At 35.0% G+C, this 13809-nt stretch overlaps 1 protein-coding gene and 1 long non-coding RNA gene across 2 annotated transcripts; one reads left to right on the top strand and one right to left on the bottom strand.

The window, feature by feature from the left end:
• Positions 1 to 1431: 1431 nt before the first annotated feature.
• Positions 1432 to 2405, top strand: LOC116214947. Its single transcript, XR_004158379.1, has 2 exons — positions 1432 to 1635; positions 1992 to 2405. It is a non-coding gene; the product is annotated as an uncharacterized LOC116214947 (long non-coding RNA).
• An 8264-nt stretch (positions 2406 to 10669) lies between these two features.
• Positions 10670 to 12467, bottom strand: LOC116212778 (myb-related protein Zm38-like). Its single transcript, XM_031547466.1, has 3 exons — positions 12122 to 12467; positions 11752 to 11881; positions 10670 to 11057 (listed from the first exon to the last, which is right to left on the bottom strand). Exons 1-3 carry the CDS (start codon positions 12264 to 12266, stop codon positions 10766 to 10768), a joined length of 567 nt encoding a protein of 188 aa, XP_031403326.1. The 5' UTR covers positions 12267 to 12467; the 3' UTR covers positions 10670 to 10765.
• Between the last annotated feature and the right edge of the window lie 1342 nt (positions 12468 to 13809).

Here is a 13809-nt window from a genome sequence, read left to right as displayed (position 1 = left end):
ATGCTGCATTTTATAGAGAACTAATGCTGAACCCAAATTAATTTCTTTTTACGTGTCTGAGAGTATAGATAGATGATTTCAGCAAGCTCTTGAATGTTTGTTATCCAAGACTTCATATAAATGTATAAGAATTCAAATTTGTATATGTGTATACATTTGTATACTTGTTTTTTGAAATACGCAAGGTATACAAATTATTAGCTTAGATATATTTTTCATCGAGCATCGGCTCAGCCTGCCACAAGATGCTTCTATAGTGATTTCAAATCCTGACATTACCGGTGAAGTCCGTCCATTAATGACGCACTTTCTCAGTTGTACTACATAGCTCGTAGATTTATGCCTATTTGACATAGACGTGCCTATGTATATATATATATATATATTATATAGATGCATGTATATAGTCGTGTCTTACTACACTGAGTCTACTGACAACATAGTTTCGCCTTGCCGAATCTATGTACTGGGTAATTAGGACAGAAAAAGGTATATCCTTCTTCAGGCTTTTCACGCTTATACTATAGTAACCTTTTACTTCCCCCCTCTAATATATATATATATATAGTAGTCTAGGAAAACTTTTACTTTGCCGGAACTTTTCAAGTAATTATCAGTTAGTTATTACTTGCAGATGTCTTTTATGAGATGAAGAAAACCTCACTATACTTTGAGAAATGGGTATCGTTCAGTGGCACATGCTCCTCGTCTAATAATTAAGAGATTTTATATTCGATTCTCGATAATGAGATTACATGTTGCCCTATTTGGCAATAGAGCTGATACTTTCCATAAAACTTTTTTTAAAAAAAAAATCAATATGATAATTAGGAATATTTTACTTCTAATAATTATCAAAAAAGAAGATTTTACTCATAATATGTATTTTTTTTTGTAAGGAAGACCCATGACCTAATACAATGAAATAGAATTCATAATTTATACAATATATAAAAGTATGAAGCTCCTTTTAGTGTTTCTCGATTTTTAAGTTCCAAAAATACCTTTCTGTTTTAAATAAAATTCGATAACTGCCCTTGCCTTATATAAGAGAAAAGGCACATAACCACTTACTTACAACTGTATGTTCTTGTGCCCCTTGATTTATGCACATGCACTTATTCGCTCCCATTTCACGTTTCTGAGGTCCTTTCAGTCTTTTATTCCTGGTGTCCATTATTATTATATTATTCTGTGTATATATATATATATATATATGCACATATAGAGATTTTCATATAATATAAAAATATAAATTGTGAAAATTATTTTACGTAATACTTAAATGGTTTTGAAGAAAAATTTAATCTGCACATATAAGAATTAATTTAATAATTTTTATTCAAGTACTACCAATAGTGCCTCTTTAATGGTATTTAACTGATTGTGCCTCTTCGCTAAAAAGTAGAATACCTATATATATATTATATACATTTCCACCCGCCACGTCCTCTCCACCAATACACACACCCCAAGCCCACCCAACAGATATTTCCGTCTTTCCAGTGCTCTTTCAGCCTTCCCCTTCTCCATGTGCCCGCGGAGCCCAGTCAGTCACCCCCACCGCTATGTGTTACGACAGAGCCTGCTCGCACGCTCGGTTCTGCCAATTCTCGAAGAATTTCAAGTCAAGAGGTGTTAAATTCCCATATATATAAGAGTTGCTTTGATGTCATTTATCTTTTTAATTTCCTCACATTGTTGCCATATTTATTCATAAAGTGCATCACCAATGAGATCAGGAAGGAAGCGTCTGCGAATATAGTGTTTAAAGGAAATGGGTTTCTTTGATTTCGTAGAGGGAGTCAAATATTTACAAGCGGTTTATTTTCGGCAATCTCCTAGGTGATTTTCTTGCTTCCAACGACAGAAATTGAAGCGGAAGCTTTGTGCATTTATAGTATTAGAAAGAGATTTCTGGTGGCAGTTTTTTTCTTGCGGTTAAAGTTTGTAGATGGCCAAGAGTGATAATCTTTTTTTTTTTTTAACAGTTGGAATTTGGATGTTGTTTGTCTCTGAAAGAGCACCTGTATGGTGCCCCTAGATTGGTGAAAAGGGGCCGAAGAAAAGATGCGATGCTTGGAAGAGGACGCAAACAAAAATGACCGACATCGCACCCGAATAGGTATAAATTGAGATAAAACGTTGTTCTAGAGCATAAGGGGTATTAAGGGAGATCTATTTAAATGTAAGGATATTATTAGAAAATGAAATTAGAGAAACACCCTCGTACTATTATACATAGTACAGATATAGGTTATTATTATCTTAATGCAGGAGGTAAGACTGTGATACCATGGTTTATGCTTAAACTATCCCGTACAAGTTTGTCTTCGGAGATCGGAATTACAATATGGATATGAGCGGCATGGTTCTTCCATGAGAAAGACTGAAATTTGATTTCATCAAAGTTTCAAAATGGTCACGTTGAACATCTATATATATATATATATATATATAAAAGTAAAGACGAGGTAGGTCCGGTGAGATGATCTCAAAACGCTCAGTTTCGGAATGAAGTTTTCTCGATATTTTGAGTTTTTAAAATTTTAAATTATCTTCGGTTATAAAATTATCAACAAAATCTTCTTAAATTAGTTATGGTAATAATATTCAATTTAAAAAAAATCAAAAATACCATAAAATCTTTTGAATATTATAGTAATTTCTAATTGAAGGCAATATGACTAAATTATTTATCTTCCGAAACTATCGAAAAATCTTTGGATATTATGGTGATCTCCTATAGGACAATACAATGATCGTATTTGGAACCATAAAGTCTATGAACATATATATTAAAGATAATGAATCTTGATGGAATTTTCTCGAATAATTATATTCCTATTTATGTCTACTGTTATGCAACATATTTTTCTTTATGTAGGAGATAATCCCATTTATGGGGATACACGTTTCTTCTAAACAACCTAGGAAAGAAACAATATAAGGAAGACAATTAATAATTAAAAGACATATACGAAAGCAAGAATAAATATATAAATGATATTTATAAAAACAAACAATATATAAATAAAGATTAAGATATTTATTCGGGAGATAATCCCAAATATGGGGATACAAGAATCTTTTAAACAACAGAGAAAAAAATAATATAAGGAAGACATTAATATATTTTATAGATATATAAATCACCATTATTTTTCAAAAAACAAAACAGATTATATTTTCCCTAAATCTTGTATAATAAGTCATAATAAGAAGCGACACTCATGTAAATAATACGTGCATCACAAGACGCGAGCTCTCAAAAAGCATATATACCACACTACACAAGGTGAGTTGTTCAACTATTATTATTGTTTGTTTTTGTTTTTGCTAGTGTTGTTATCGGTGGTGATATCATTATAATTTTTACTTTTTATTATTTCACTTCAAATTCTTGATCTAATAAATATGAAAATCATGATAAACCAATCTCAATTTTGTTTGCTTTTTTGTGCGTCTAACTATGTTATTACGGAAAAAACTCGTTTTCATTAAATTTTATTTTTTGTCCTATATACGTAGCATTTTATGCTTTGAAACTATTTCTTTCAGTTTTTTGAAAAAATTTCAGTTTTAATATATTTATATAATTTTTTGCCTGTTTTAACTCATTTTTTTCCAGTTTGGTTATCTGAGTTTTTTACTTAGGGATATGAGTTCTTCATTTTTTATATCTTTCTCCATAACGCATGTATTGATTTGTATCTTTGTATATGAAAAATTCTTTTCCATTAAATTTTATTTTTGTCCTATGTACGAGCATGTTATGTTTTGAAGCTATTTCTTTCAGTCTTATAAAAATAAAAAAAGTTCATTTTTAATACAGTTATATAATTTTTTACTTTTTTATCTCATATTTTTTCCAGTTTGATTTGTATCTTTATTTTTTTAATAAGCTCTTTCCTTTTTTATAATTTTCTTTAGTTTTTTAAATGTGCTTTTCAATTTTCTGCCTATTTTATAACTTACACACTATTGTACTAATTAGAGTATCTGATTTTTTATATATATTTTAGGCTTTTATTATACAAGAGATATTTAATGTCAGCACCCAATTTCGGTCCATCGGCTCCAGGGACAAAATTGTTATTTCTCAATTTATCACATTTTTCTTAAAAGTAAAAAAAAAAAAAAAAGAGGTCAAGTCTTTCAGAACCGGTCAGAGCCGGTCTGACCGACAGGACGGATGGGCAGGGTCGGTCAGAGCTGATCTGACCGACCGTTGCACCACCCGAAAAAAAAAAAAAAAAGAGTCAAACGAAGTTTGACTTTCCCTGTTCATCTTCTTCCTTTCCTCTGCTGCACTTCCGAGATCCCGTCTTCGAGGAAGGTAACTCCCAGCTGATTCTCCGGAGATTTGCGGGATTTCCTCAACGATCGAAAAGGAAAAAATAAACCCTAGCTCTCCCTCTCTCGGCAAGAGGCGGGGGGATCGATCCGAAAGAACAACCGAGCAGCAAGGAGGGGAAGGAGCAGCTTCTTCACACGGCAGCATCGACATCACTCTCCATAAACACTAGAGAATCCGGTTCATCCTCTGGCTCGAGCCTGAGTTCTTGAACAGCCCTTCGATCTCCTTGCCAACCCATAACATTAGCTCAGTCCTGATCCCTTCCATGTGCCGAGATCAGCTCCAATGGTTAAGAGGACTTGGTGAGCGTCTCCCATCTCGAAACTGGCTGGTCGCATATGGTTGCGTTGTCAGAAATTTCGTTGATCTATTTTGGATATATTTTACTTGATTTCCATTGTCTTAGATCGTGTTTGAGCTTATGGCTGAGTGTATGATGTTTGATTGACTAATCTCTGGTTGATATAGTTGGTTTTAACGGTTATAGTTCTGTTTAATATATGGGTCGAGTTGAACAATGCTTCTTTGATCCATTTGAGCTCGTTTGGCATGATTTAGACAACTTTAAGTTGTGTTTATGATGTGGACTGAATCGTATGGCAATTTCTTGCTTTGTTCAAAACGGTTGGACATAATTTTGACTTGTTGCAATCATTGAACACGTAGCTGCATTGTGGAATATTAATTTGGATGGTTTAGGGTGATTTAATTAGACATTTGTCGCCTGAATTTGAATTCTAGGTACAGACCGAGTTTCATAATAATTGATTGGTTTACCTAGAATGATTTGGCATGAGTTCGATTATCTGGCGTTATGTTTAGCAATGTGGTTAATTGGAATGGTAACGAAAAGCCGACTTCTTGCTTGATATTAAGGATTGATGCCTCTAGATGTCCGATCCATTGTATGTACGTCTCTTTGAGGTCGAATATAAACGGTGTGCACATTCTGGTCGGTCTTGATTTGCGGCCTTAGAGACTTGTTTTGATCACCCTCTTGCCATAAGACGGGTCCTCCCCGTGTCTAGATGCCTTGGGGTCACTTTCCTTTGCTTTCTATGCCATTTCAGGTATTATAGAGTCGAGATATAAGATCTTTAAGTCGTGATCAGAATCTAAGTTGAAGTCATGGAGCTTATTTTATCGAGCTTACCTCTCTTGATCCTATTCATGGTTCGTATAGTTGCCTTGCCTCGATTCTCTCGTGTTTGTTTATTGCTTTTGCATGTCACCTCGAGCCTTGGAGTAAAGAGAAGAAAGTCGGAGAGATAAGAATATAGTTAGCTGATACCGGTTGGGCTCGAAGATGACGGGAAGACTTACCTAGGCTTAGGTTGAGTCTCGACTTGAAGGCCACCTAGGTCCGTGGTAGTCAAGGATCTTCCGAGCTAGCTCATCCTAAGAATCTCTTGGGATCAGGTATAAATCTCCATCTTAGTAATATGCGATAGGTCTTTCGATGTTCAACGAGTGAATTCGATGAGCTTGACATGATTGTGTGCCCGTGATTTGTGTGTCTGGATGTTTCCTTGATAATTTAATTAAAATCTCATACGAATTTGGATTAATCATATAAACTCAATTTTAAAATTGAATTTAAATTCAGGACAGTCGGGAATTAGAGCTTTTGTCGGACGGTCCACCAATGACTGGCTCGATGGCTCGAAACTCGCAAACTAAAGCATTCGGCATATTTTAATTGAACTCAATAATTCCACGTACGGGGAAAGGGACGTGTAATTGGGCTAAATAAATCACTCGGCTTTAAGCAAAATGCATAAATTGACAAATTATCGGTAACCGCGCCAATAATTTAAGAACGAGTTCTTCTGTCATAAAATGCAGAATTTGACTAACTGTGCATTTGGCATAATCAAACACGGATAAAATAGGCAAAATGAGATAGATTTTGGGTTTTTAGGCGAAAACATTTTTGTCATAATCTGTAAAAGCCATATTGCCACGATACAGAATAATCTAAAAATAACCCACACATTCGAGATTCGACTACAGACGTCATGTCTATCGGGTCCGTTTTAAATAATGCCGAATGCTACATAACCTATCCATCATTCCTTTTGTTTGTTTTAGGGTAGAATTTGTATGCCAAGATACCTCGGTTAATAATCAATTAATCCACATAAATTTGGTGATAACAAAACCCCATTGATTGTTTATTTGAGCTTGCTTGTTACATATTTTGCACTTGATTGTTATGCGGATCGAGCCCGATCCTTTAGGACTCGATTCACACTGGGTCCAACGCCCATAACCGTCGATCACGGGGTCCAATGCCCTTATACACCGAGTGCGCACTTTAATTTCAATTTCAGTCTTTTCAAACCACACGGTGAGCACGAGTGGAATAATAACCGAATGCGAACCGACCGGGATCCAATTGTTATAATTTGTATTTTATTTATTTGAGATAACAATGTGAGGATTTATGTTGTATGTTTATTCATGTAAGAATCCCGGTCGGAGAGCAGACGGTCGGAGTGTTTCTTCGAATTTACGGTGTCAAAACGTGTAAGATGAGCGGAACTTAATTAAGCGGTAATTAAATAAAATGGCAAGCCTAGACAAGCTAGAGTACCGATAGGGCATGCGAGATATAGGCTCGCATGTAACAGAACCCCCGAATTCGGAACTTTGGGTTTCGCAGATCATATGCCTTAGCAATTAGGTGTACTCCGTACCCCTAGACCTGGGTAACTTGCCGGCCCTCGACCTTCGGGTCATAAAATGGCAAGTGGCGACTCCTTCTCACGTGCGTCCGTCGCGCGTCCCCGGGAAGATGGACACTCTCAAGCCGCGTTGCATTTAGACCCGCGCATGCGGGCCCCGACGAGACGAAATTCGGGTGCGCACATTTAATAATCTTGATGTTTATTTTTCTATTTATGATAAAAGTTTTTTTCATCACATAAATAATAATATTAAAGTAAATATAAATTAAACAATATATATTAATATACATAGCAGTTTAAAACACACATATAATGTATAATATAATAAATTTATTAAGAAAAATAGGTCATGTTCTATTCCGTATAAACGCACGGACTCCACGACTAGTAACTAATAAAAGAGCATGGTAATTCTACTAAATATCAAACTTGAAATCTTTTAATTATCAAATGAAAGACCGCGCAACTGCGCTATACCCACTTTGATTATTCGTAGTACTTTATGATATGTATATCAATAAAAAAGATGGATAATATATTAAAAAAAATAAGCCCGTTCAATCTGGAAAGGCGAATCGAAAATAATACATATATTTTTCTTATCAGAAGACTGGAAATAGACTGATACTTGCCTCAGCTTCTTCTATAATTCTTGTGGAGCACTTGCTAATATTCCTGACGTAATCATAAAAATTAAGAAGAAGAAAAAAAGTGTACTTTCAGCTATCTTGATATAAAAGGTAACTTTTATAAGTTAGAAGGGTTAGAAGGTGCTAGGAATTCCTACAAAACCCTCAATTTTCCAATCCACCAACTTAGTGGGAGTAGGGACGAATAGAAGTTCCAAATTGTTCATATTATTATAACGGGAGAAGTAAAGTAATTTGTGTAAATTTTTTTAAAAAAGAAAATCTTATTGTAAATGGATTTAAAATCTTTACAACCACTAGATCATAAAAAAGTTCTAGATAAATCAATAATTTAAAATATTTTGTTTAGCTACCAACTGTCAACTCATTTTATAATTTTTTTCTTTTCTTTCGCTTCTCTATGTTCCTCACATAGCTTTACGTTGCCCTCTCATTCACTCTCTTCTATCGAAATCCAATTACCTTTTTTTTCTTAATTTATTATCATTAACTAGTGTTTATTCTGTATAACATTGTGCTTAACGCTCTCGTACACCTATGTTTTTTTTATAGGTTATTGTACATCTATGTTATAAATGAAACAATGAGGAAGTTGGAATAACATTCCCTTAATAATTTCGCTAAAATAATTTAATTAACTAACAACCATTAAATTATGAAAAAAATTAGGAGTACGTAAATTAGTAATTTTGATTTTTAACCACTAACATTCTACTTGCTATTTTTCTCTATTTCTTCTCCTATCTCGTTTTTCTCTCTCCCATCTCACCGTTTGTTCTTTTTTATTAATCACTATAAACAATTTACATACATATTAAAATTAATTTTATTTCCATGATATTTTTTAAGGACACCAAAAAAAAGGTTATCGCAGACCTTGCAAAGCACAAGAATGTGTCTTGCTTTATTACATGTAAAAAGACTAATTTATTCATTCCTCCCACCTAGTAAAAAATATAGGGCCAAAAGAGTATTACCATTAAAATTATCATTTTTCCTTTCTACCATTCAAATTTTCTATTCAAATAAGGGATGAGTTATTTTCCCTCCCCATCGACCTTTTACTTTTTATACCCAAATATGGGTTTCACTTTTTCCACTCCTCCCGATCCTAATTTCTTTTTTTTCACCATTTCCTCGGACCCTTGCCAACCTACTACCTCTTTGTATCCAAACAAGACGTCAGCGTCCATATAGCTTAGCCTATTATTTTTGTCGAAACAAAAGTGGATAGACCTCCCTTATAATAAGAAAAATATGTTTGGATTTAGAGTTGAGTTGAATTGAGTTGAGTTTTGGTTTTAATTGGTTTGTAATGATTGTATTGTTGAATTATGAAAAAAAGTATAAAAAAAGTAATAATTAAGTAATGATTATGTTGCTGAATTATGAAAAAAATGTGAAAAAGTAATGAATAGTTGAGATAAAGTAATGATTAAATAATAATTGTATTGTTGAATTGAAGGTAAGTAAAATTGAGTTGAATTGAGTTAAAAAAATATTAAATATCCAAACATGCTCATAGTAAAGCCTCATTTATCTTCGGAAGGAACTCTCTTGTTTAGCAGAGGCAAGCTCCTCCAATCTAGCTAACAGGAGGCATAAATTTAAGCACAAAACGATAAAATTTTCTTTTTTCGGTAGCAGGTAAAATTATCTATTGAAAGATAAAGAAAAGTAAAAATGTAGACAACATTAATGGCAATTCTGATGTGACGTCCAAGCAGTTTCCAGCCTAGGCTTTCCTCAAACTGAAATTGAAGCAAAATGCCTGCCAAGTGTCAATATATATATATATATATATATATTATTTTAACTCGATAAGAAAAATATAATATGGTAACTTATTGAAAAAAAAAGTAACTTACCCAAAAAAAAAATATGATATTGTAAGCTGACTCTGTTTATTTACCTTGAATGGTAGATGGATAATCAGTAGTTCCAAATTTTGTCCACATCTAATATTCACATAAATTTGAAATTGCTTTTAAGAATCAAACACTTCGAGACCAATTGTAAGAGATAATTATAAAAGCACATCCCCCCCCCCCCCCCCCCCCCCCCCCCCCCCCCCCCCCCCCCCCCAACCCAGAAAATATCCATATATGTCTTGCTTTAATTTTAAAAAAACGATAATTTTCATATATCCAACACAAATGATAATTGCCACATTAGGGATTCAACCGAAAATGCAAACATAATATCAAAAGAAATATATATATATATATATATATATATACATACACACACACGCATGCTGGGAGCGAGTATGCCAAATGGCATCAATTATGTATAGTGTGTACACATGTATAAATTTGTAACACAATCTATATATTGTTCATTTTTTTAGGTAGAGATGTAATATATAAGTTTATCGGTTGAGCCACTAATATCACTTGTGCCCCCGTACCTCTATCTTTTCATAAAACATATTTTTCTTTTTGGTTGCTCAGAATTCCATAAGAGACAGACCCCTTTTCCCCCCTGATATGGTTTCTTCTGCGACCTCTTAGTTTGTACGTACTTACGTTGTAACGCCCTATCAGACCCACATTCTCGGGTTTTATTATTTTATTTTATTTTCGATGAAATCATCTTTTTGTAGTTACTGACAGAAAAAGCTTTTTCGATAATCATGATCATCATACGTCCCTATACGTATGTTCATGCAATATATGAGTTACAGTACGAGATAGAGGAAAATTTCTCGCAAACCAACCCCGAGAACAATCCTTTGAAAGAATATGTCGTGTTTTCAATCTATTGTTTCAGAAAAATCGTGTTTGAGTATCGACTTTTGTGCTGTTTACAAAATCCTTTAGGAGAATTTAAAATAGGTTAATTAAGCTAGTGAATTATTCATTGTGATAGTGCTAGGCTAATTATAAAGTTTTTCATTTTCATTCTAAAATTATCTGAAATTAAAGTTGTTTCTAAAATGAAACATGCATTAACCCAAGAAGGAGAAATAATCCAAATATTGCGAAAAGAGATTTTTCCATTTTGCCAACTCGAGTGGGGTTCAAATTGAAATCCAACAATATAAATGTAGTAATTCAGTCTTGCTATCTATTATCCATTAAAGGTGGCCCTATTGTAAGGTCAAGATTCAAGTCAGGTACAAAGCTGCTCGTGTTTTTAGTACTACTAGTCTCTCTGGGTTCTTGTTCACTTCTCAACTGTGACACTGAACTGTTATCCTCGTCGGAGGTTTGAGCAAATCCTTTCACCGGTCTAGGCCGGTGGTTATTGGGATCGATTCCCATTTTCACCAGCTTCTTCCTCAGGTGCGTGTTCCAGTAATTCTTCACCTCATTGTCTGTACGTCCCGGTAATCTTCCAGCTATCAGAGACCACCTGCAAATTGCAATCGCATATCCATTCATATGAGCTTATTGATAATTAATGGCATTTCCATATCAAAGTTTTAAAATCATTAGATAGTGTGATTATTTTCTTTCCGGTGTGGATATTTAGCTGCCGATATGCATATATATTGTATATGTTTAGCAGTCGATATATTACTATTACCGGAAAGGAAGCCTACCAAATAGCATGCGTATTTTCTTTGCAATTAATTGATCTTCCGAGAAAGTTTGCTAACATTTTTGAGTTAGACCACAAGGGAAAGGCTTGATAAAATTTGAGCTTTTTCAATAAGAAGGAACTCGTGAACCTAATAAATCGAAAAGAAAACGAGACAAATGATAATAATTTTACTGGCCAAATTCAAACATGTAAACCTTAAATTCGCAGGCACAAGGACATGACTTTTTACCTCAATTTCTTTATGAGAGGTTCTTTTTTTTTTTGGCGGTTTTATGAGGGGTTCCTCCTTCACATAATAACCATACGAAAAAAAAAACAAGGAAACCAAAAAGTTGCCCGTACTTTCTTCAATCATGTGGTAATTAAGTCAAATCTTGGTTTGCAAGTTGACGCAAGTGCCATCATCCCATAACCTTTCCCTCGAAATTTCTCGTACGGTTTCAAACATTACGCCGACTAGGATAATGGGGAATTTCGGCAATATATGCATTTGAGCGCATACCTGTTACCGAGAAGTGCATGCAGCTTAATGATAAGGTCCTCTTCATCCTCTCCGAAGTTGCCTCGTTTGAGGTCGGGCCGCAGATAGTTCACCCATCTCAGTCGACAGCTCTTCCCGCAGCGACGCAACCCTGATGTCCCATAAAAGAAACTTCATCATCACTTCTTCAGATATATAATTACAATTATTCATCAACTTACTTCAATATTCCATAAAAGAGAAGAAGACCAATCCATTTAACTTGTAAATCCGAACATGCCTGCACAAAAATATATATACACGTATGCAAATGCAAGTACTTCACCCTTACAGTTACATCAACACAAACACAAAATATGTGTATGAAGGAATGTTATGTATATATATGTACCGGCAGCATGAGGGAGAGAGCGCCAGCAGCCTTCGCCGTGCTTTTGGATGTAATCGATGAGCTTCTGGTCTTCTTGCTTCGACCACGCCCCTTTGTTCACTGCCACTCCAAGCTTCTTTGGCTTATCACTGCATAGTTTCCTCATCTCTCTCGATATCTCTCGAATTTCGTTTACTATATTTGCTGCTATGGTGAGTTATCCGAAACCCTTCTCTTCTCCTTCTTTCTTCTTGTTACCAGAAGAAACACGACAGAGAAGAGACACAGTGAGGGTGCGGGAGAAGGTTCATTGGCAAGATCAAGGACGGAAGGGACCCCGGTTGGTTGAAATATAAGAGAGAAGGCATAATGAGATACTAAGAGATAGCTAGAGAGAGAGAGAGAGAGGGGGGGGGGGGGGGGGGGGGGGGGGCGAAAGAGAGTGTTTGGATTTGACTGACAGTTGAACGTAACATTTTCATCTGCCAACTGAGGTTGTTGTGAGCAATGTATTGTCGACGGCTGACGTGTTCGTAGCTGAAAGCTTCTCACTGTTCTTACCGTTTCTGTCCGTCGCATTTTTCCTCTCTTCTTCGGTTAACCTTAACTCTGTGGAATTTTCTTTTCTTTTTCTCGGTGGCTAATTTTCTTTTCTTTTTTATATTCGTGACAATACAGGTTGTTTTCCTTTCTTTTTTCGGTTAACTCTGTGGGGTTTTCTTTAGTGAAAATACAGGATGTCCTCGAAAAATATAGACTGAAAGTCATCCCGGTTACCAAAAAGAGTGTAGTATAATGTATTGAATTTTCATTGGACCGATAAGAATTCAGATTCATTTTCACTTAAAAGCTCAAACTCATAAATTGTAGCATTGAAATTTCATATAAACATATGGATATTCTTGTATTTTTTTTTCATGTGGATTAATACTCTCAACACTCACTCGCACATACAACATGCGGTTTATTTCTACCTATACGTTGTCACGCGCCCTTAACCATTCGCCCTCAACAACTTACCTTGAGCTGAGCTCGTCTTCCGTGCTCGGGCGATGAGGAACTTACCCGATGCACACTTTTGACTACACTTAAAGATATCGAGCCTGGCGTTGATGGGCGCACACACGTGTGGATGTGCATACGCTTGACTTGGTCTCTGATACTATATTGAAAGTCCATTAGGTTTAATGGGTTTAATCTTATTTCCACTTAAAAGCTCAAATTGATAAGTGGTGGTATTCAAGCCACATATAAACTCATGGTTTGTGGGATTAACATTTTCAACACTCGCCTTCGCGTGCAATGTGGGATCATTTTTTTTTCTACACGTTGTCATGTATCCTTAAACACCTGCCATTAACAACTGACCATGAGTCGGGCTCTTCTTTCATGCTTGGGCGAGAGAGGACTAACATGATGAGCACTTTGACTGCACTCAACATTGTATTGACGTGGTATGAGACCACTTGAACACGCAAAAGCGTAATCGACTCTGATACCATATTGAATTTCTCATTGGCTTATACTGGTTTGGGTCCATTTCCACTTAAAAGCTTGAGTTTTTCAGTTAAAGTTGAGCTCAAGCCTAGTAAAAATTTAACACAGTTGTACATAATTTTGCTTGGTAACTAAGAGATTTTGGATTCAATACTTATTATGGAACTACCCATACAATTTTATTAGTTGTTAAGATTTATATTTCATTATAT

This window comes from Punica granatum, chromosome 7 (assembly GCF_007655135.1).
Source record: "Punica granatum isolate Tunisia-2019 chromosome 7, ASM765513v2, whole genome shotgun sequence".
Lineage (NCBI taxonomy): Eukaryota > Viridiplantae > Streptophyta > Magnoliopsida > Myrtales > Lythraceae > Punica > Punica granatum.
The sequence above is the reverse complement of the archived record's forward strand: the minus strand, read 5'-3'. Positions and strand labels throughout refer to the sequence as shown.

What these genes read in the sequence shown, in the direction of transcription:
- LOC116212778 (XM_031547466.1), bottom strand. Translation starts at nt 12,266, where the DNA reads ATGAGGAAACTATGCAGTGATAAGCCAAAGAAGCTTGGAGTGGCAGTG. An exon ending in CTCTCTCCCTCATGCTGCCG is followed by an intron (nt 11,882 to 12,121) that starts GTACATATATAT and finishes ATGGGACATCAG; the next exon opens with GGTTGCGTCGCTGCGGGAAG. An exon ending in CATGCACTTCTCGGTAACAG is followed by an intron (nt 11,058 to 11,751) that starts GTATGCGCTCAA and finishes TGCAATTTGCAG; the next exon opens with GTGGTCTCTGATAGCTGGAA.